This window comes from Chiloscyllium plagiosum, unplaced genomic scaffold (assembly GCF_037043375.1).
Source record: "Chiloscyllium plagiosum isolate Xiang-an unplaced genomic scaffold, Cpla_swu_hap1 HiC_scaffold_1, whole genome shotgun sequence".
NCBI lineage: Eukaryota > Metazoa > Chordata > Chondrichthyes > Orectolobiformes > Hemiscylliidae > Chiloscyllium > Chiloscyllium plagiosum.
In genome coordinates this window covers 168,653,226-168,677,410 of record NW_028270139.1, presented here as the reverse complement: position 1 = coordinate 168,677,410, position 24,185 = coordinate 168,653,226, and the positions used below count along the sequence as shown (strand labels likewise).

Below are 24,185 nucleotides of genomic sequence, written 5' to 3'. Positions count from 1 at the left end.
AAGAAACCTTCAAGACTACCAATAATACCCTTAATGGCATAAAATTCACAAAAGAAGAGGAAAACAACAACATGCTGCCATTCCTAGACGTCACAGTAGAGTGAACAACCAATGGGGAACTTCAAACCAGCGTCTCCAGGAAAACAATACATACAGACCAAATATTGAACTACAGAAGCAATCATCCCAACATCCAGAAATGAAGATGCATTAGAACATTATTCCAATGAACCACCACACACTGCAGCACAGAGGAACTATGAAGAGCATAATTAAAAAGAACGGATACCCAATGAACACAGTCCACCGATTTCTCAGCAACAAACCCAAACAAGCAGACAATACATGTCCAGAAACCCTAGCGACTCTCCCCTACATCAAAGACATCTCGGAAATGACTGCCACACTACTCAGACCCTTTGGCATCATGGTAGCCCACAAACCCACCAACACACTAAAACAGCAGCAAGTCAACTTGAAAGACCCGATACAGACAAGAAAAATGAACGCCATTTACAAAATATCTTACAAGAACTACAACAAACGCTATTTTGGACAGACAGGCAGAAAACTAACCACCAGGATGCATGAACACCAACTAGCCACAAAAAGACATGACCGAATATCACTAATATCCTTACACACAGATGAGGAAGGACACCACTTTGACTAGGACAATGCATCTATCCTAGGACAAGCTAAACAGAGACACGCACAAGAATTCCTAAAAGCATGGCATTCCAACTGGAACTCTATCATAATCACTTGGACCCCATTTACCATCCTCTGAGAAAAAGAATGAGAAATGACATCACCACAGGAAATGACACCACTACAGGAAATGACATCACCAACACAAGGAAACCTAAACACATAAATAGAAAGTGGGTCATAATACCAGCGCTTCACCAGAGGCTGCTGATGTTACCTAGTATGGTGACAAAACATCTGAAAAATGAATCCTCCAGCTCAGCAAGGAAATGTTTATCCAGAACCACAAATCTTATCAAAACTCACTGAGACATGATTTCCCACGCACAAGGGCATGTTGACTATCCCTAATCAGTCCTTGCCTTTCCAAATACACGTAAATCCTGTCCCTCAGGATTTCCTCCAACAACTTGCCCGCCACCAGCGTCAGGCTCCCTGATCTATAGTTCCCTGGTTTTTCCTTATCACCATTTTTAAATAGTGGTACCATGCGAGCCAACCTCTAAACTTTCGGCATCTCACCTGTGACTATCGATGATACAAATATGTTAGCAAGGGGTCCAGCAATCACTTCCCTAGCTTCCCACAGAGTCAGGTCCTGAGGATTTATCCACTTTTATGCATTTCATGACATCCTGCACCTCCTCCTCTGTAATATGGATGTTTTTCATGATGTCACCATCCATTTTCCCACATTCTATATCTTCCATGTTCTTCTCCACAATAAACACTGATGCAAAATACTCATTTAGTATCTCCCCCAACTCCTGTGGCTCCATACATAGGCTGCCTTGCTGGTCTTCAAGGGCTCCTATTCTCTCCATGGTTACCCTTTTGTCCTTAATATTTTTATAAAAATCCTTTGGATTCCCCTTAACCTTATTTGCCAAAGCTACCTCATGTCCCCTTTTAGCCTTCCTGATTTCCTTCTTAAGTATACTCCTACTTCTTTATACTCTTCTAAGGGTTCACTCGATCTCTCTATAACTGACATATGCTTCCTTCTTTTTCTTAACCAAAACCTCAACTTAGAACATAGGACATTAGAACGTAGAATGTTACAGCGCAGTACAGGCCCTTCGGTCCTTGATGTTGCAAGAACCTGTCATACCAATTTGAAGCCCATCTAACCTACACTATTCCATATACATCTATATGCTTGTCCAATGATGACTTAAATGTACTTAAAGTTGGCGAATCTACTACCATTGCAGGCAAAGCATTGCATACCCTTACTACTCTTTGAGTAAAGAAACTACCTCTGACATCTGTCCTATATCTATCACCCCTCAATTTAAAATTGGGTCCCCTCGTGCTCGCCGTCACCATACTTGGAAAAAGGCTCTCCCTGTCCACCCTATCTAACCCTCTGATTATCTTATATGTCTCTATTAAGTCACCTCTCAACCTTCTTCTCTCTAACGAAAACAGCCTCAAGCCCCTCAGCCTTTCCTCGTAAGACCTTCCCTCCATACCAGGCAACATCCTAGTAAATCTCCTCTGCACCCTTTCCAAAGCTTCCACATCCTTCTTATGATGCGGTGACCAGAACTGTACACAATACTCCAAGTGCGGCCACACCAGAACTTTGTACAGCTGCAGCATAACATCATGGTTCTGGAACTCGATCCCTCTGTTAATAAAAGCTCAAACACTGTATGCCTTCTGAACAACCCTGTCAACCTGGGTGGTAACTTTCAGGGATCTGTATACCTGGACATCGAGATCTCTCTGCTCATCTACACTACCAAGAATCCTACCATTAGCCCAGTACTTTGCATTCCGGTTACTCCGACCAAAGTGAATCACCTCACACTTGTCCGCATTAAACTCCATTTGTCACCTCCCAGCCCAGCTCTGCAACATATCTGTGTCTCTCTGTAACCTACAACATCCTTCGTCACTAACTTGTTTAGTCATCCAGTATTCCCTACACCTACTAGCCTTTCCTTTCACTCTCACAGGAATATACTGTCTCTGGGCACTTGTTATCTCTATTCTGAAGGCTTCCCATTTTCCAGCTGTCCCTTTTCCTGCGAACTACTGCCCCCAATTAGCTTTTGAAAATTCTTGCCTAATACTATCAAAATTAGCCTTCCTCCAATATATAACTTCAACTTTTCCTCAGAGATTTTCTCGCAGATTTGTCAGGCATGACCACCCTTGATGAAACCATATTGACTCTGCCCTATTTTAGGAGAAAGTGAGGACTGCAGATGCTGGAAATCAAAGCTGAAAAATGTGTTGCTGGAAAAGCGCAGCAGGTCAGGCAGCATCCAAGGAGCAGGAGAATCGACGTTTCGGGCATGAGCCCTTCTTCAGGAATGAGGAGGGTGTGCCAAGCAGCCTAAGATAAAAGGTAGGGAGGAAGGACTTGGGGGAGGGCCATTGGGAATGCGATAGGTGGAAGGAGGTTAAGGTGAAGGTGATAGGCCGGAGAGGGGGTGGGGGCGGAGAGGTCAGGAAGAAGATTGCAGGTCAAGAAGGTGGTGCTGAATCTGAGGGTTGGGACTGAGATAAGGTGGGGGGAGGGGAAATGAGGAAGCTGGAGAAATCTGCATTCATCCCGTGTGGTTGGAGGGTTCCTAGGCGGAAGATGAGGTGCTCTTCCTCCAGGCGTCGTGTTGCCATGGTCTGGCGATGGAGGAGGCCAAGGACCTGCATGTCCTTGGTGGAGTGGGAGGGGGAGTTATAGTGTCCAGCCACAGGGTGGTTGGGTTGGTTGGTGCGGGTATCCCAGAGGTGTTCTCTGAAACGTCCCGCAAGTAGGCGGCCTGTCTCCCCAATGTAGAGGAGGCCACATCGGGTGCAGCAGATGCAGTAAATGATGTGTGTGGAGGTGCAGGTGAATTTGTGACAGATATGGAAGGATCCCTTGGGGCCTTGGAGGGAAGTGAGGGGGGAGGTGTGGGCGCAAGTTTTGCATTTCTTGCGGTTGCAGGGGAAGGTGCCGGGAGTGGAGGTTGGATTGGTGGGAGGTGTGGGCCTGACGAGGAAGTCACGGAGGGAGTGGTCTTTCCGGGAAGGGGAGGGAAATATATCCTTGGTGGTGGGGTCTGTTTGGAGGTGGCGGAAATGAGGAAGGATGATACGATGTATCTGGAGGTTGGTGGGATGGTAGGTGAGGACGTAGGAAGGACAGTCAGCTTAAAAGGATGGAGATGAAGGCTGTAGGCAGGTCTAGTGAGGATGAGCAAACCCATGGTGGATGAAAGCCTGATGAGAAGCTGTTTAAGAATATCCAAGCATTGCCTAAATTTGGTGAGAAGGATGTGGAAGCCTTTTTCATCTCATTTGAAAAAGTGGCTAAACAAATGCAGTGACCAGTGATCATGTGGGGTTTGTTCATCCAAACAAAACTTGTAGGTAGGGCGAGTGAGGTCTTTGCATCACTACCAGAGGAGGTGTCTGGGGAATTTGAGGAGGTGAAAAAAGCCATCTTAAGTGCATATGAGATTGTACCAGAAGCCCATAGACAATGTTCCAGGAATCTAAGGAGGGACCCTGGTCAAACCTATATTGAGTTGAAAGTATCAAAGTAATTTTGATAAATGGATAAGAGCTTTAGAAATAGAGCAAACCTATGATGCCCTAGAGAGGTAATTATGCTGTGGTTCTGTTCGCCGAGCTGGAAGTTTTTGTTGCAAATGTTTCGTCCCCTGTCTAGGTGACATCCTCAGTGCTTGGGAGCCTCCTGTGAAGCGCTTCTGTGGTGTTTCCTCCGGCATTTATAGTGGCCTGTCCCTGTCGCTTCCGGTTGTCAGTTTCAGCTGTCTGCTGTAGTGGCCGGTATATTGGGTCCAGGTCGATGTGTTTGTTGATGGAGTTTGTGGATGAGTGCCATGCTTCTAGGAATTCCCTGGCTGTTCTTTGTTTCACTTGCCCTATAATGGTAGTGTTGTCCCAGTCAAATTCATGTTGCTTGTCGTCTGCGTGTGTGGCTACTAGGGATAGCTGGTCGTGTCGTTTCGTGGCTATTTGATGTTCGTGGATGCGGATCAGAGGGTGGTACACGCATGGAATGAGCTGCCAGAGGATGTGGTGGAGGCTGGTACAATTGCAACATTTAAGAGGCATTTGGATGGGTATATGAATAGGAAGGGTTTGGAGGGATATGGGCCGGGTGCTGGCAGGTGGGACTAGATTGGGTTTCTGGTTGGCATGGACAGGTTGGACCGAATGGTCTGTTTCCCTGCTGTACATCTCTAGGACTCTGTGACTGCAGGCTTTGTCCAGAAACTAATCACAGTGCTTGCTCACCTGTGGTTCACACTTGAGTGAGGTGCCATTTCCTTCTCCTAGTTTGATTTAACCTCAGTGGTGGGGAAGCTCTGAGTAACAAAACGTCAGAACATCATGAACCGACTTTCAGATAAATATGGGTGAGTTAAGGAAAACCAAGCGCAGATATGAAGTGACAGAGGGTTGGGGAGGGAATTCTGTCGATGTAATGTACACGTACGTCCAGGTGGTTTTAGCTGAAGTCCCACGTAACAGACCTGCCAGCAACATTGAAGCTGATGGATTAAAACAGACCCTTTTAAAAAAAAAGCCACAAAGAACTGAGGCTGCAGGAGATCTGAAAACAGAAACTCAGCAGGTTTGACAGCATCCGTGGAGTGAAAGCAGAGTCAATATTTTGAGTGCAAGATCCTTCTTCAGAGGAGAAAGAATACTGGACCTGAAGCGTTAACAGATGCCACCACGCCTGCTGAGTTTCTCCAGCAATTTCTGAATAAAAAGGACGTGAACCTGAAAATGCTGGTGGTCAGTTGTATTCAGGCTGCTGCTTCATCAATGACCATCCCACCACCGTAAGGTCAGAAGTGGAGATGTTCACTGAAGATGACACTCCTACTAGAGCATTCCATGGCCAAAAGCAGCAAGACTTGGACAATATCCAGGCTTGCACCGACAAAATGGTGAGTAATATTTGTGCCACGTGACGGTCAGACAATTACCATCCCCAACCAGAGAAAATCTAATCATTGCCACATGACATTCAGAGGTGTTAGCATCACTGACTTCCCCTCCAAATTAACATCCTGTGGGTTACTACTGACCTGCAACATAAACACAGTAGCTGCAAGAGCAGGTCAGAGGTTAGGAATACTGCAACGAGTTACTCACCCCCTGACTCCCCAAAGCCTGTCCATCATCTCCAAGACACAAGTCAGGAGTATGATGGAATATTCCCCAGTTGCCTGGGTGGGTGCAGCTCCAACAACACTCAGGGAGCTTGCACCATCCAGGCCAAAGCAGCCCGCTTGATTGATACCACATTCAGAAACACCCACTCCCTCCACCACCAATGCTCAATAGCTGCAGTGTGTACTATCTGCAAGATGCACGGCACACCAGAGACACTTTCCAAACCCACACCCACTTCCATTGAGAAGGATGAGGGCAGCAGATAGAGGAGAACGTCATCCCCCACAAGTTCCCCTCCAAACCACTCACCATCTTGACTTGGTAATATATTGCTGTTCCTTCACTGTCACTAGGTCACAATCCTGGAATTCCTTCCCTAAGGACATTGTGGATCAAGCTACAGAACATGGACTGCAGCGATTCTTGAAGGCAGCTCACCCCCACCTTCTCAAGGGGCAACTAGGGACAGGCAATAAATGCTGCTGTTTCAATGAGATTGCCTCTCATTCTTCTAAACTTTGGAGAATTTAGTAGTTTACTTAGCCTCCCCACCGCCTCCAGGGACCAGTGTAGTGAGCCTTTATCCTTTACCAATATTCTTTGTTAAATTTGGAGAAGCACTGTACTCCAAGTGTGTGGTCTCACCACAACGTTGTACCTTTGAAGCAGGAATGCTTTACTCCTACACTCCAATCCCCTTGCAATAAAAACCAACAGACCATCTGTGTAAGGGAGTCCGCTTGGGAGTGTGGGAATGATGGCAATGGAGTGAGTGTGAGAAATGGGAGAGTGGGAATCATGATACTGGGATCAGGTGGGAATATGGAGGTTGGGAGTGGGCTTTTCTTCCTGTTTATGGGATGTGGGTGTTGCTGGCTAGGCCAGTATTCCTTACTCAGCAATCACATTGGTCTGGAGTCACACGAAGGCCAGACCAGGTACATTTCCTTCCCTAAAAGACATTAGTGAACCAGATGGGTTTGACCCCCCACAATCGACTATGGTTTCATGGTCGTCACTCGTCTCTTAATTCCAGATATTTATTGAATTCAAATTCTATCATCTGCTGTGGTGGGCTTCGAACTTGGGTCCCCATAGCTGCTCTGGGTGTCTGGATTAATCACCTTGTGATAATATCACTAGGCCATGGTGAAAATGACGGTGTTGGGATGGGGGTTGGGAATGAGGGAGATGGAACAGTGGAAGCATGGGGATGGAGTTGGGGTTGGGAATGTGGGAATAGGAGAGTGGGAATGTGGGAGATGGAGTCAGGGTTCGAATGAGGAAGTGGGTGTTATGGTATTCAATCATTGGTGAAAGTCTCGTGTATGCTGTATGAATATAGATGTCTATATGAGATTGATCTGTAGACAGTCTGGTGTTTTCTCCATCCCTCAGAGTCTAACTTCTCTCGATTTACATGGATGCAGCAGGATCCAATCATCTCTCCTGGTGGATCTGATCGAGTGTCTGCCACGCCTCCGTAAGCTGACTCTGTCAGGTACCCAGTGTAACCTCCAGGTGCTGTCAGCTATTGGATGTACTTGCAAGGAGCTGAGAGAGCTGGATGTCTCGATGTGTAAAGCAGTGACCTCCTTGGCGTTGCTGCACTTGGTGTATGATCAGAGCCGGGCAGCGTTTAACCCCCTGCAGCTGGGCAAGCTCCTGACTGAAGGCATTCAGCTCTGTCCGGACTCCACTGAGCAGCAGGTGACTATTGTGGCCTTTCTCCTGCTAGCTCTCCCCAGGTTAGAGTACATCTCTCCCACTTTCCTCGCGGAAGCACTAACTCTGATCCACAGGCGCCTCTTTGGGAAAGGCCAGCAGTTTCTGCACAGCCAAGGCTTCCCCTGTCTGGAGAAGGCCTTAGGCCTCAGAGTGACACCAGGAGATGGCCCCTCACAGACAGCGCTCAGTCTCAGACAGTTAGAAGTAGGTCCAGGGCAAGACCTCTCCATCGTGACATCCATCTGCAGAGAGGTTGTCGAAGCCAGAGTTTCCCTGGATGATGAGATAAGGGACCTGCAGTGCTTTAATTCCTGGAAACAGCTAACCCACCTCACTGTGGACTGCACTGGCGACGCCAAGAGGACTTTGAGTGAGATGATCCCGATTTTCTCCTGCCTGGGCTGTCGTCTCCACTTTCTTTCCCTTCAGAACTTCCATTACCATCTAGAAACTTCTGTCAGCCGAATCCTGGAACTCTGTCCCAGTCTCCGTGTCTTCCAGGCTCTACTGCATCCTCCTCCACAGAACTGTAGCTCCGCCCTGATAAACGAGGACAGTGATGGTGAAGATGATGACCAGCAGCCAGTTGAGAGCTTTTTGCTTCCCATAAACTGGCATTTTCCCCACTTAAAGGATTTCAGTTTGCGGCTTTTCGATTCCACCCCGATGCCTCGCAGTTTCCAGCTCTCCCTGGGAACAGCCATGATCTCCGCTCTGCAGGGGTCACCGAGGCTGGAGAAGCTATCCCTCATCAACATCCTCATGAATCTGGACAGGCTTTTCCAGAAGGTTCTGGAGCAGCCTGCCTCTCTGGTGCAGTTAGCGGAGCTGTGTCTGTCCCAAAGCCATGTGTCACCTGTCACTGTCCAACTCCTGATGACAACAGACAACCAGCTGACCTCCCTCGATATAAGACACTGTCACAATATCCATCGCCGTCACTATGACCAGTTTGTGACAGATGCAAAACGCAGTAAATTTGATTTGCTAATCGTCTGGGAGTGATGTGTAAGGGGACTGGTTAAACCGGTATATGCTAAGCACTGCTGTCATGTGACAGTCCTCAGAGTGTGGATTTGAATGAGCCTATGATAGAGGGAAGATCTGAATAGTATGAAGAGCTTTCTACAGAGACACAGGCAGTCTTAGAGGCATACACACCCACACTCTCACACCCACACTCTCTCACACACTCAGAGGCCCTCTCTTGTGCCCTCTCTCTCTCTCTCTCTCTCTCACACACACACACACACTCAGAGACTCTGTCACCCTCTCTTGTGCTCTCCCTGTCTCTCTCTCTCACACACCCAGAGATTCAGAGACTCTTGCTCTCTCTTGTGCTCTCTGTCTCTCTCTTTCTCACACATGCACGTATACACACACACATGTATACATACACACACACGTATACACACACACATATGTAGACACACACACACGTAGACACACACACGTATACACACACACAGGGAGGTAATAGTATTGTGGTAATGTCACTGGTCCTAGTAACCCAGAGGCTCCGGCTAACCTGTGAATGTGTGAATTCAGTAAATAAAACATGGAATTGAAAACTACATCAGTAATAGTGACCTCATTAGTGATTTTTGTAAAGACCAAAGACTAATGCCCTTTAAGGAAGGAAATCTGCTCCTTACTTAGTCTGGCTTACACGTGACTCCATACCCACAACAATGCGATTGACACTTATCTGCCTTTGAAATGGCCTAGTACGTCACTCACTTCGAAGGCCAGTTAGGGATGGTCAATAAATGCAGGATGTTAATGCCCATGAAAGATGAACAAAACTTGTGTGCGTGCACACACACGCACACTGCTGTTTGCACACCCACGTCACAAATCTCTGCTATCTTGAACAGTGGTCAACCATATGAAAGCCATTGTTTAAACTTCCACAAAAATAAATAAATCATACAAATTGCAATGCTGTTACTAAATTATTAATAATAATGAGAAACCAGCCAGAGACACGCTAATGGATTTTTATGGAAGAGCCTTTCACTGTAAAGTGAATGTACTGACAGATGTATCAATGAAATAGAGTCAAAGAGATGTACACAGGGAAATAGACCCTTCGGAGCAACCGTCCATGCCGACCAGATATCCCAACCCAATCTAGTCCCACCTGCCAGCACCCGGCCCATATCCCTCCAAACCCTTCCTATTCATATACCCATCCAAATGCCTCTTAAATGTTACAATTGTACCAGCCTCCACCACTTCCTCTGGCAGCTCATTCCATACACGTACGACCCTCTGCGTGAAAAAGTTGCCCCTTCGGTCTCTTTTGTATCCTTCCCCTCTCACCTTAAACCTATGTCCCCTAATTCTGGACTCTCCCCACCCCAGGGAAAAGACTGTCTATTTATCCTAACCATGTCCCTCATGATATTATAAACCTCTATAAGGTCACCCCTCAGCCTCCAGCGCTCCAGGGAAAACAGCCCCAGCCTGTTCAGCCTCTCCCTGTAGCTCAAATCTTTAACCCTGGCAACATCCTTGTAAATCTTTTCTGAACCCTTTCAAGCTTCACAACATCTTTCCGATAGGAAGGAGACCAGAATTGCACACAATATTCCAACAGTGGCCTAACCAATGTCCTGCACAGCCGCAACATGACCTCCCCACTCCTGTACTCAATACTCTGACCAATAAAATAAATCATACCAAACGCCTTCTTCACTATCCTATCTACCTGAGACGCCACTTTCAAGGAGCTATGAACCTGCACTCCAAGGTCTCTTTGTTTAGCAACACTCCTAGGACCTTACCATTAAGTGTATAAGTCCTGCTAAGATTTGCTTTCCCAAAATGCAGCACCTCACATTTATTTAAATTAAACTCCATCTGCCACTTCTCAGCCCAATGGCCCATCTGATCAAGATCCAGTTGTAATCTGAGGTAACCTTCTTCACTGTCCACTACACCTCAAATTTTAGTGTCATCCTCAAACTTACTAACTATACTTCTTATAAATGTGATGAGCAACAATATTTTAATTTTTTTTTTACAAATAAATCATTAACGGAGTGATACGTTCTCAGAAACACAATGTAAATAAAAGTTTAAAAGCACGAAATAAGCCTCTAGATTATCTGCATTTCGTTCAGGTTTTCTGAGGTCACTAACTAGAACATGCAATCCAGCCACAAATGGCACTTTCAGCCATTTATTTTTGCACCTAATGTTTTAAAAACGTTTTGAAGTGAATGATGGGAACTGACAGCTGCCTGTGAGTTTGGAGCAGGGCAAGGTCAGCGGTTACATGAAAGATACACCATCTGTCAGTTCCCATCCAAAGCACTCCCCGTCGTGTATGACCATAATTAGGGACAGGAGTAGACTGTTCAGCCCCTCCAGACTGCTGCACAATTCTGTAGGATCATGGCTGATCCCATATTCTTCATGTCCACTTCCCTATCTTTCCCCAGTGACTCTTCTTCCCTGACTGATCAAGAATCTATCCGAGCTTTAAATCTACACAAGGACTGTGCCCCCCACAGCTCTCTGTGGTAAGGAGTTCTGAGATTCGCAAACCTCTGAAAATCTCCTTACTGAGAGAAATTCCAAAATGTTAGTCTTTGGAATTCTGACCTCCAGAAAACGGGGCGGGGGCGTCATTGAGTATATTCAAGGCTGAGTTAGATTTTTGACTAACGTGGGAGTTAAAGATAATGGGAATGAGATGGGAAAGTGGAGTTAATGGCAAGTTGTGATCAGCCATGGCCTTATAGAATGATTAAGCAGGCTTGAGGGACCAAATTGCCTGTTCCCTGAAGTAATCTCAATGTCTTCATGGTCTGAAATACTTTTTTCCTTCAATGTCTCCCTCTCTAGCCACACATTCACCTGTTTTATCTTGTTGATTTCCTTGTTTCCTTGAGGCACTGGAGTCATCCAGATATCACTGTGCTGAGAGTTCTTCATTTCTACATTCTATCTACCCCGTGCAAGTCGGTCCGTATCCCCTCAGGCTATTCCCACTATATGCTAGTCATTTCTACATAACTCCTAACCTCGAGCTCCCTCCCTCCTCCCCACTGTAAAATGTTCAGCTGATTGGGCCACGTTCAAACAGTCCACAGGTACCTTGGATGAGTACGCCACTACCATCACAGACTTTATCAGCAAGTGTGTGGAGGACTGCACACTGAGGAAGTCAATCCGGGTGTTCCCCAACAGGAAACCCTGGACAAATCAGGACTTACAGAACCTGCTAAAAACCAAGTGTGAGGCCTTCAGATCAGGAGACCCACTCAAATACAAGGAATCCAAGTATGACCTTCGCAGAGCCATTAGGACAGCCAAGGACCAATACTGATCCAAACTAGAGACCCCGACAGACACCCGGCGACTATGGCAAGGACTGAATGACATCACAGGTTCTAAAAAGAGACAGTGCAAGATAGCAGACGATGACATATCCCTCCCAGATTGTCTCAACGCCTTCTATGCTCGCTTTGAGCAGAATTTCAGCAGAGAGGTAACACCTATTCTGACTGGTCCTGACGAACCTATCCCAACAGTCACTGCATCAGAGGTCAGACCAGTTTTCCTTTATGTGAATCCAAGGAAAGTGATGGGACCAGATAGAATACCAGGCCGTGCACTCAGGGCATGTGCAGATCAACTGGCAGAGATCTTCTCAGACATCTTCAAGCTCTCCCTGCAGCAGGTTACTGTCCCTGCTTGTGTCAAGATGGCCAACATCATCCCTGTGCCTAATGCGGCCCATGCAGCATGGCTCAATGATTACTGCCCAGTGGCCCTAATCTCGGTGGGCATGATGTGCCTTGAAAGGCTGGTCATGGCATTAATCAACTCCAGCCTCCCCCTACTTTTGACCCACTCCAATTTGCCTATCGGACCAACATTTCCACGTCAGATGCCATATCACTTGCCCTTCAGTCCTCCCTAGAACATCTTGACACCAAGAACAGCTATGTAAAAATCCTACTCATTGACTACAGTTCAGCCTTCAACACTAGTATCCCCTCGAGACCGATTACTAAACTTGGTGATCTCGGACTAAGCCCCACTCTCTGCAACTGGATCCTCAGTTTCCTGACCCACAGGCCACAATCAGTGAAGGTTGGGGACAATATTTCATCCTCATTAACACTCAACACTGGAGACCCCAGGAATGCATACTCAGCCCCCTTCTGTACTCACTACGTACCCATGACTGTGTTGCCAAATACCAGACTAATGCCACTTACAAGTTCACTGATGACACCACCATAGTTGCTCAAATCTCAGATGGCGATGAAACAGACTACAGACAGGGGGTGGAAGACCTGGAAAAATGGTGCACTGAGAACAACCTAGCTCTCAATGCCAGCAAAACCAAGGAAGTCATTGTTGACTTTTGGCGGGATGTTACTCATGCCCCTCCTATACATTAACTGCACAGAGGTGGAATGAGTGGAGAGTGTCAAGCTCCTGGGAGTAGTCATCCACAACAAGCTTTCCTAGACTCTTCATGTGGATGCAAAGGCCCAACAACGTCTCTTCTTCCTCAGACAGCTGAGGAAATTTGGCATGATGGCGATACCCTTGTCAACTTTTATAAATGTGTCATCGAGAGCATTCTGTCTGGATGTATCACTACCTGTACCATTCAAGATTGGAGATGGTTACAGAGAGTGGTGAACTCGGCCCGGACAATCGCAAAGGCCAAACTCCCATCTATAGAAGCCATCCACCAGGCCCACTGTCAAGGAAAGGCCGCCAGCATTCTCAAAGATCCATCCCACCCTGGCAATGTTTTTCTACAACCTCTACCATCAGGGAGAAGGTACAGAAGCCTGAACACATGCACCAGCCAGGTTCGAAACAGTTTCTACCCTACTGCTGTTAGAATACTGAATGGACTCACAAACTCTTAACATTCCCCTGTACCTGTGTTTTTGTTTTTGCCGCTGTTTACCTATTATTCACTTATCTATGCTCCTTAACTCTGTGATCTGCTCGCAAGTCAAATGTTTTCACTGTGCCTCGGTACACATGACATTGAATTCAATTCAATTCACATTCCACTCTTCTCAGTAATGGTCCTTGACCCTGGCAACAAGGAGGGAGCAGATGCACTGCTCTGGGATCACACTGACCACTGCAATGCTTGTCAATCATTAACTGTCACATTGCTATATTTGGAAAGAGACTGGTGAAGGCGCTTGTGCAGTGTTTTACCAAGTGACGGAGGTGTTGCTGCTTTTTATTCATTCGTTGGCAACCCTGGCTGGGCCCAGCATTTATTGCCTGTCCCTAGATGCCCCTTGAGAAGGTGGGGGTGAGCTGCCTTCAAGAACCACTGCAGTCCATGTGCTGTGGGTTGATCCACAATGCCCTTAGGGAAGGAATTCCGGGATTTTGACCCAGCGACAGTGAAGGAATGGCAATGTATTTCCAAGTCAGGATGGTGAGTGGTTTGGAGGGGAACTTGAGGGGGTGGTGTTCCCATGTATCAGCTGCCCTTGTACTTCTGGATGGAAGTGGTCGTGGGCTTGGAAGGCGCTGTCTGATCTTTGCTGAAAATGTGTTGCTGGAAAAGCACAGCAGGTCAGGCAGCATCCAAGGAGCAGGAGAGTCGACGTTTCGGGCATGAGCCCTTCTTCAGGAATGAGGAGGGTGTGCCAAGCAGGCTAAGATAAAAGGTAGGGAGGAAGGACTTGGGGGAGGGACATTGGAAATGCGATAGGTGGAAGGAGGTTAAGGTGAGGGTGATAAGGTGAGGGTGATAGGCCGGAGTGGGGGTGGGGGCGGAGAGGTCAGGAAGAAGATTGCAGGTTAGGAAGGTGGTGCTGAGTTTGAGGGTTGGGACTGAGACAAGATGGGGGGAGGGGAAATGAGTAAACTGGAGAAATCTGAGTTCATCCCTTGTGGGTAGAGGGTTCCTAGGCGGAAGATGAGGCGCTCTTCCTCCAACCGTCGTGTTGCTATGGTCTGGCGATGGAGGAGTCCAAGGACCTGCATGTCCTTGGTGGAGTGGGAGGGGGAGTTGAGCTGTCTGATCTTTGGTGAATTTCTGCAGGGCATCTTGTAGATAGTACACACCTCTGCTACTGAGCATCAATGGAGTGGATGCAGTGCCAATTAAGTGGGCTACTTTGTCCTGGATGGTGTTAAGTACATTGGCTCAGTGGCTAGTGATAGCTGCCTCACAACACCAGGGACCTGGCTTTGATTCCACCCTCAGGTGGCTATCTGTGTGGAGTTTGTACATTCTCCCCATGTCTGCGTGGGTTTCCTCTGGTTGCTGAGATTTCCTCCCACAGTTAAAAGACATGAGGGTTAGGTGGATTGACCATGCTACATTACCTCGGAGAAAGTGAGGACTGCAAATGCTGGAGATCAGAGTCAAGAGTGTGGTGCTGAAAAAGCAGGTCAGGCAGCATCCAAGGAGCAGGAGAATTGATGTTTCAGGCCAGAGCCCTTCATCAGGATTGAGGCTTGTGAGCCAAAGGGGTAGAGAGATTAATGGACTGGGGGGAAGGTAGCTCAGAGTGCGGTAGGTAGAAGGAGGTGGGGATAATGGTGATAGGTTGGAGAGGAGGGTGGAGCAGATAGGTGGGAAGGAAGATGGACAGCTAGGACGGATCATGAGGGTGGTGCCGAGTTGGGAGGTTGGGTCAGGATAAGGTCGGGGGAGGGGAAATGAGAAAACTGGTGAAGTCCGTGTATTGAAGAAAGAGACAGATAAATTTCACCATAAAAGGGTATAGGGAGAAAACAGGAAAATGAGAGAGAGGATCAGCCGTAATCCTGTTTAATTATGGAGCAGACACATGGGGCCAAACGGCCTTCTCCTGCTCCTAATTTCTGTGATCACATGACCCAGAGCTAGGATGACCCACCTCCAACAGCCAGGTGCCTGGTGTGATCAGATACACTTCACAACTTTAATCACTGTTCACAGATTGGAAGAATCAGCAATATGCCTGTCTGGAATTAACTGTGAAGGGACAAGTACAAACAGGTTTGACAGGAATTGAAAGCATTTAGCCACACCTGGGAGAAGAAGGGGTCAAAGCTACATGAACAAAATGGTGTTGCACACAACCACTTGATAACTGCTTTGTGCAACAAGGACAAATGATTGCTCTTAATCACAGGAAGACTGTGTCTTTACATGGCCAGTCAATGCCTCAAGGAACAAGGAAGCTACTTCTGATGAGAAGACAACCTAGATGGTTTCAGAGGAATAGTCAACAATTATGATGAAAGACTCTAAACAATCATCAGTGATGAAAGAGAGAAAATGATATGAGAATTGAACTCTAGGAATTCTCAGTAGCAGAGTTTTGAAAAGCACTGCACAAGGATTGAACTCTGGACACATCAGATACAGGCTCTGTTTGTTGGAAGCATAGCTAAATTGCACCATTAATCAGGTAATAGCCAATTGAGTCATGAGATTTAACTTACTTACTTGTGGGGTCTTATTTTGGCTGCTAATTGCAATAAAATTTGAATAATTGTTTCAGTATTTGATTGTATGAGATTTCTTAATAAGGTACCATGTGGTGATTTATACACAACACAGGTAAGACTCCAACCAGCTCGCGGGTTCGAGTGGCTGTCGGAGGGGAGGGCCGTGGCGACGAGGGTGACCAGGGTCGGGGACGTGCTGGGTGCCGGGGGCCTGGGCTGGACACTGCCGCAGGACATAGCAGGCAGGGCAGCGGTAGACGTCCAGTACGTGGCCACCGCCATCCGAGGCCTTAAAACGGCGGTGCTCGGACCCGACGTAGTGCACCAGTTGGAGGACGCTCAGGTGTGCAGTGGGATCCCGTCCGCGCTCACCCCAGCCCGGACGGAATTTCACATTGACCCCAAGGTCCCGTACTTCCCGCGGGAGCCTGTGCCCCACAACCTGAGCCGCCTCCGAAATTTTAATTTTGTTTCTTTCAAGGAAGTGAAAAGAAGAACCCTGTATCGACTGCTGCTGCACACCGTCCACCTCTTCTCCCTCATCCACCGTCCGGACACGTCTTGGCGTGCCCATTTGCCACCGGGCGGTGGGGATCCCCAGTGGAGGGCTCTCTACGCGGGAGTCCTCCCCCTTTCTCACGGGGATCTGGGGTGGAGGGTGCTGCACGCAGCAGTCCCCTACAATCGCAGGTTGCGGTGGTTCACGGACTCCCAGCCCAACTGCTTGTTCTGTGGCGCTGTGGAGTCCGTGGACCACGTATATATTGGGTGTGGGCGTTTGCACTCCCTTTTTGATTTTCTTAAAAACCTTCTCTGTTTTTGGCTGCACTTCAGTCCCACGCTCCTGATCTTCGGGCACCCGGTACGGAGAAGGGAGGGCAGGTCTGAAGACCTCCTCGTGGGTCTGCTCCTGGGCCTGGCCAAACTGGCCATCAACAGGTCCAGGCAGCGGGCCATGGAGGGGGTCGTTAGGGCCGACTGCCTGCCCCTCTTCCGCGGCTACGTTAGGGCCCGGGTGTCCTTGGAGAAGGAGCACGCGGTGTCCACCAACACCCTGGAGTTGTTCAGGGAGAGGTGGGCGCCGCAGGGAGTGGAGTGCATCATTTCTCCCTCCAATTCTATTTTGATTTAGTCCCTACCCTCCCCTTCACTGTTTTGATCACACAGCACTGCCCTTTGATGTGAAGGGCAGTGTTTGTCACTGGCCACCTGGGTGTTTTCCTATCTTCCTGGTGGTGGAAATTGAATAAAGATTCGTACACTTTGTCTTCCACTGTGTCTCACACCTGCACACACACACCATGGGTGCTGGGGATAAAATAAGCACTACTGCACTTAGGTGGTAGTGTGGGGGTTAAATTATTAAAAAAAAAATAAAAAAAAGACTCCAACCAGTGGAGTTTGCCCCTGATACACATTGATTCCAGTTTTGCTAGGACTCCTTTATGTCACACTTGGTTGAATGCAACCTTGATGTCAAGGAAACCACTCTCCCCTCCCCTCTGGAATTCAGCTCTTTTGGCCATGTTTGACCCAAGGCTGTAATGAGGTCAGGAGCTGAGTGACCCTGGTGGAACCCAAACTGGGCGTTACTGAGCAGGTTATTGCTGAGCAGGTGCTGCTTGATAGCTCTGTTGATGAGACCTTCCATCACTTTACTGATCATCAAAAGTAGACTGACAAGGCAGTAATTGGCCGCGTTAGAGTTGACCTGCTTTTTTATGTATAGAACATATTTGGGTAATTGTCAGTGTTATAACTGTACTGGAAGAGCGTGGCTAGGGGAGCAGTAAGTTCTGGAGCACATGTCTTCAGTACTATTGCCAGAATGTTGTCAGGGCCCGTAGATTTTGCAGTTTCCAGTGCCTCTAACTGTTTCTTGATATCACGTGGAGTGAATTACATTGGCTGAAAACTGGTATCTGTGATGCTGGGGATCACTGGAGGAGGCCAAGATGGATTATCCACTTGGCACCCCTGGCTGAAGATTGCTGTGAAAGCTTCAGCCTTATATTTTTGCACTGATGTGTTGGTTTCTTCCATCATTGAGGATGGAGATATTTGCCTCCTCGAGTGAGTTGTTTAATCCTCCACCACCATTCACGATTGGGCGTGGCAGGACTGCAGAGCTTAAATCTGATCCATCATTTGTGGGATGACTTAGCTCTGTCTATCATTTACTGTTAAAAATCATGCCCCACCAGGTTATATTTGGAAGCACTAGCTTTCAGGGTGCTGCTCCTTCATCAGGTAGCTAGTGGAACAGGATCATAAGACACCATTTATAGCAAAAGATCACAGTATCATGCAATTAAAATGACATATTGAACAACCCTAGATTGCTGTTAATTCTTTTCATCTTTTAGAATGGTTGCAGGTTTCGGTAATTAATATGTAAATCCCAGAACTTCTTTTAAGTCACATTCTCAAGATGACTTAAGGTTTTATTTAAAAAGGTGACGTCTCAGCTCAGACAATGCATTAAAGGTGTGAGGTTAGAGTCTGTCTGTATCCTAATCATGAGTCAGACTGGTTCTATTTCCAAAGTGGAATTTATAAAATGTTATATGGATTGACTGCCTGCAGGTTGTGTGCTTTTTTTCAGCAAAACAGCACCTCATGGATTCTCAGTCTTGAGTTGCTGAATCTATTCGATGTCTGTCCCATTTAGCACGGTGAGAGAGCGACACAGCACAATGGAGGATATTTTCAGTGTGAAGGCAGTACTTCATCTCTACAAGGACTGTGCAGTGGTCACTCTTACCAATACTGTCATGGACAGATATATCTACAGATTGGTAAGGAAGAGGTTAAGTATGTTTTTTCTTTACCACCCATCACAGACCCAATCTAACAGAGAACCAGAGAAATGATACAGCATAGAAAGAATCATTCAGCCCATCTTGTCCACGCTTTCTCAAAGACCCCCAGATGCCCTTCCTAATCCCATCTTCCTGCACAAGGTCCGTGGACCTGCAGCTTACAGCACTTAGGGTAAAGATCCAGGGACATTTTAAAAGAATTAATTTGTGTCTGCCTCCACACCAACACAGGCAGCGAATTGCAGTCACCCATCACCTTCTGTGTAAAACAGGTCCTCACATCCTCTCTAATGCTTCGGCCACTGAGCTTGAATCTCTGACTCCTGGTTTTTGAACTCTCTGCCAAGGGAAATAGATTCCTCCTGTTTACTCGATCTCTAGCCCTCACAACTTTGTAACATGTAACCCCTTAGCCTTCTCTGTTCCAAGGAAAACAGCCCTGAGCTCTCCAATCTCACATTGGATCTAAAATTCTCCAACTCTGTAAACATTCCAGTAAATGCACTCTCTCCAAAGAAATTGCATCCTTCCTGTAATTCTCAGAACTGCACACAATACTCCATTACTGGCCTCACCAGTGTCTGATTCAGTTTCATCATTATATTCTGACTTTTATATTTTATACCTCTGCTACTGAAGGAGACCATTCCATATGCCTTCTTTACAACCTTACCGACCTGGTCTACAACCTTACCCACCTGGTCTACAACCTTACCCACCTGGTCTACAACCTTACCCACCTGGTCTACAACCCTACCCACCTGGTCTACAACCTTACCCACCTGGTCTACAACCTTACCCACCTGGACTACAACCTTAACAACCTGGACTACAACCTTACCGACCTGGACTACAGCTTTACCGACCTGGACTACAACCTTACCGACCTGGACTACAACCTTACCGACCTGGTCTACAACCTTACCCACCTGGACTACAACCTTACCCACCTGGCTTACCAACCTGGTCTACAACCTTACCGACCTGGACTGCAACCTTACCGACCTGGACTACAACCTTACCCACCTGGACTACAACCTTACCGACCTGGACTTCAACCTTACCAGCCTGGACTACAACTTTTAGGGACCTGTGCACTCTAAAATCTCTCACTTCACCCACCCCATCAGTATATTCCTGTTTATTGTGTATTTCCCATTTACTGTTTGACCCCCCCTCCCCCCCCCCCCCCACTTACCAGAGCTGAATTCAGTTCATCACTTTCCTGCCCACTCCACCAACCCATCTGTGCCAGAAAAACCAAAAAAACGGTTCCAAAAACAGAAGTTACTGGAAAAGCTCAGCAGGTCTGGCAGCATCTGTACCATTGTGGAGTTTACAGCTATCTTCAACCCAATCCACTGCACGGCTAATCTTTGTGAAATCTGCAAAATTTCCCAATTGTGCTGCCCATGTTCAAGTCCAAATCGATACTGTACAAAACAAACAGCAGAGGTCCCAGCACCAAGCCAAATGGAACACCACTTGAAACTGCTTTCCATTCGCAAACCATCGACCATTACCCTTTGTTTCCTGTCACTGAGCCAACTTTGGATCCAATTCATCACATTCCCCTGTATCCCATTGGATTTTATGTTTTTTGACCAGTCCGTCATGTGGGACCTTGCAAAACCGTGTGGACAACATCCGCTGCGTTGATTCTCTCTGTCACTTCCTCAAAGAATTCAATCAAATTTGTAAGGCATGACCTTCCCTTAGCAAAGCCAAGCTGACTATCCCTGGCCAGTCCATATTAATGGGCTAATGGTCGGATACTTGGTAGTGTGGATGGGCAAAGGGATCTTGGTGTCCATGTACTCCGATCTCTGAAAGTTGCCACCCAGGTAAATAGTGCGGTGAAGAAGGCATATGGCGTACTGGCTTTTATTGGTAGAGGAATTGAGTTCCGGAGTCCTGAAGTCATGTTGCAGTTGTATAAGACTCTGGTGCGGCCGCATCTGGAGTATTGTGTGCAGTTTTGGTCGCCATACTATAGGAAGGATGTGGAGGCACTGGAACGGGTGCAGAGGAGGTTTACCAGGATGTTGCCTGGTATGGTAGGAAGATCGTATGAGGAAAGGCTGAGGCACTTGGGGTTGTTTTCATTGGAGAAAAGAAGGTTTAGGGGTGACTTGATAGAGGTGTACAAGATGATTAGGGGTTTAGATAGGATTGACCATGAGAACCTTTTTCCACGTATGGAGTCAGCTATTACGAGGGGGCATAGTTTTAAATTAAGGGATGGTAGGTATAGGACAGATGTTAGGGGTAGATTCTTTACTCAGCGAGTCGTGAGTTCATGGAATGCCCTGCCAGTAGCAGTGGTGGACTCTCCCTCTTTATGGGCATTTAAACGGGCATTGGATAGGCATATGGAGGATATTGGGCTAGTGTAGGTTAGGTGGGCTTGGATCGGCGCAACATCGAGGGCAGAAGGGCCTGTACTGCGCTGTATTTTTCTATGTTCTATTATTCTGAATGACAGTTTATCCAATCTCTCAGGATTGATTCTCACAATTTTCCCACGATTAAAGTCAGACTAACTGGCCTATAATTGCTTGGCATTTCCTTTGTCCCCTTTTAAACAATGGAACCACATTTGTGTTCCTCCAGTGCTCTGGCACCTCATCTGTGACCAGTGAAGATTGGAAAATAATTCTCAGAGCATCATCCTTCCTTCCGAACAGCGATGTCCTTTTGAACCAGACCAGCCTGATCAGTAGTCCTGCTGCCAAGCCACTCTTGATAGTGGGCATTGAAATGCCCCACCCAGAGTAGATTTAGTGTCCTTGCCATCTTCAAAGCTTCCCAAGTGTTGTTCAACATGGAGGAGTACTGATTCATCAACCGAGGGAGGACATATGTGGTAATCAGCAGGAGATTTCTTTGCCTGTGTTTAACCTGATGCCAGGAGACTTCCTGGGGTCTGGAGTCAATGTTGAGGAATCCCAAGGCAACTCCCTCCCAACTGCATCCCACTGTGCCACCACCTCTGCTGGGTCTGTTCTGCCGGTGAGACAGGACATATCCAGGGATGGTGATGGTAGTGTCTGGGACTTTGTGAGGTATGATTCCATGAGTATGACTGTGTCAGGCTATTGCTTTACTAGTTTGTGAGACAGGATGGAAGTGGGTACTGTGAATACTGGGGATTAGAGTCAAGATTAGCACAGCAGGTCAGACAGCATCTGAGGAGCAGGAAAATCAAAGTTTCGGGCAAAAACCCTTCATCAAAAGCCTTTGATCTAGTCTGTGAGACAGTTCTCCCAACTTTGGCATTAGCCTCCTGATATTTGTAAGGAGGACTTTGCAGAGTCAACAGGGCTGTTTCTGCTGTTGTCTTTTCCAGTGCCTAGGTTTGATGCCACGTGATCTGTCTGGTTTCATTTCTTTGTTGAGACTTTGTAGCGATTAGTACAACTGAATGTTTTACTAGGCTGCTTCAGATGGCAATTGAGAATCAGCCGCATTGCTGAGGGTCTGGAGTCACATGTCGTGCAGACCGGATGAGGATGGCAGATGTCCTTCCCTGAAGGGCATTTGTGAACCAGATGGGTTTTTCTGTCAATTGGCAGTAGATTTTCTCGATGTTTTACTGAATTCTTATTCTACTGTTTGCTGTGTGGGGGATTGAAACCGGGGTCCCCAGAAAATTCACTTGGTCTCTGGATTACAATTGGCTCCCCTAGTCAGCAGATTACTGTTCGGAGGGTGGGATGCAGTGAAGATGGGGGAGATGTAGCAGGAAGTGAGGGATTAGGAGGAGGTCTGTGATGGGGGAGGGCAGGTGCTTTGTTTCAGGATTGCATTTTAGACCAATTAGAGTGATCTGTTGCCAGCAACATTTATAATCCTGAGAATTCACCATTATGGACATTATTGACAATAACAAACAGCTTTGCACGTGAAAGGGCGTGAGAGAATCTGAATGTGGTTCAAGATCATTTAAAAATACTTTAAAACTGAGATGAGGAAACTTCTATTTCAGAGGTTTAGGAGATTTCAGAATCCCCTTGATGTCCAAGGGGGGTTAAAGGTGATTGGGGATTTGCAGGAGTGTAGCGTTAAGGTTAAAATCAGATCAGTTTATCGAATAGTAAAGCAATCTTGTCCCTTGTTGGTGTTACCAAGCAAAGAAGTAAGATGCTCCAATGTTGGCTGTGATATCTGGCAAGCTGTCTCTCCTCAAGGGTCACTGGAAGGTTAACCCTGCTTTCTCTCCACAGCTGCTGCCAGACCTGCTGAGTTTCTCCAGCAATTTCTGGGGGTTGTTTTTGTTTCTGATTTCCAGCCTCTTTTGGCTTTTTAGCCTCGAGCTGATCTGGATGCATTTCCATTCGTTATAATTTGTAAACAAGTTCTATGACGTTGTTCGTCCAACAAACCAAACGCCTCTTGGCAGGATCCCACCTCCTTTGCAAATCCTGATTGATAGTTTAAGACCTAACAGAAGTTTCGAATTTGCAAGTTTAATTGTTCAGACATCAGCGCCTCCGCCCCCGTGCACAAACATTACTCTCTACACGCTCACTCAGGAAAAGCATGGAACTAACTCAGCTCTGTGCTCAGCTCCTTTCACTGATCTCTCATCCTGTCTGGTTCGCCGTCTCTGTGCTTCTGTACTTTATTGTCAGGCTACTGAAGAAGGGGTCATGGAAACCGAGACAGTGTCCAGTGAATCTCAGCGGCAAAACGGCCATTGTCACTGGAGCAAACACAGGTAAGAGTTTTCCATTAGATTCCCCTTCCCCTCTCGGTGCAGAATTCCCCAATCATCCGCACCAGGGACTGGACACACTGTCTTGCTGGTTTTAAAAAAAGTGAAACGGAAGCCCTTGCGCTTGGGACAAGTCCCTGGATACTACACCCAACAGGTCCTCCCTCAAGAAAGTTCGTTCGAATCTTAATTTTAATGATTTTTTTTTCTGAGTTAAACTCAGCAAAACAGACGATTTGCAAACGAAATGTTGCGATGGAATCTGCATTTTAACGAGTCATAGATCTCCTCAGAGAGATTCCTGCACTCAACTGACAGCCTTCCAGACGCCAGAGCAGTTCTTAGTTGCACATCAAGTAAATACACAACAGTTCCAGTCCTCAGACGCTGTACATTTTTGTTTTGTATTTCAAAAATATACTCAATTCCTAAAACAAAACTTTGTCTATCTACATTGACACAAAAGCAGTTCTGTTCTGTACAGTTACACATCAAGTAAATACACAAAACCAAAGACCTCTCTTACACATACAGTCCAATATTTATACAGACTATACCGTCCCGCTGACAACTCAGCAAAATACCTGGATGGTCAATATACAGAC

The 24,185-nt window shown here is 46.9% G+C and overlaps 2 protein-coding genes across 2 annotated transcripts in view; both read left to right on the top strand.

The window, feature by feature from the left end:
- The first annotated feature begins 6,508 nt into the window (after positions 1–6,508).
- LOC148152284 (uncharacterized) lies at positions 6,509–8,802 on the top strand. The gene has a single exon (XM_087997439.1). It carries the CDS (start codon positions 7,198–7,200, stop codon positions 8,593–8,595), a length of 1,398 nt encoding a protein of 465 aa, XP_087853565.1. The 5' UTR covers positions 6,509–7,197; the 3' UTR covers positions 8,596–8,802.
- Positions 8,803–23,348: 14,546 nt separating this feature from the next.
- Positions 23,349–24,185, top strand: part of LOC148152283 (retinol dehydrogenase 11-like) — a 44,020-nt gene continuing 43,183 nt past the window's right edge. The window contains exon 1 of the mRNA XM_087992212.1: positions 23,349–23,583. Coding sequence (XP_087848338.1) covers positions 23,406–23,583 — 178 coding nt within the window. The 5' untranslated portion in view covers positions 23,349–23,405. The remainder of the gene's footprint in view (positions 23,584–24,185) is intronic.

Coding starts and splice junctions, on each gene's coding strand:
- LOC148152284 (XM_087997439.1), top strand. CDS start 7,198: ATGAATATAGATGTCTATATGAGATTGATCTGTAGACAGTCTGGTGTT.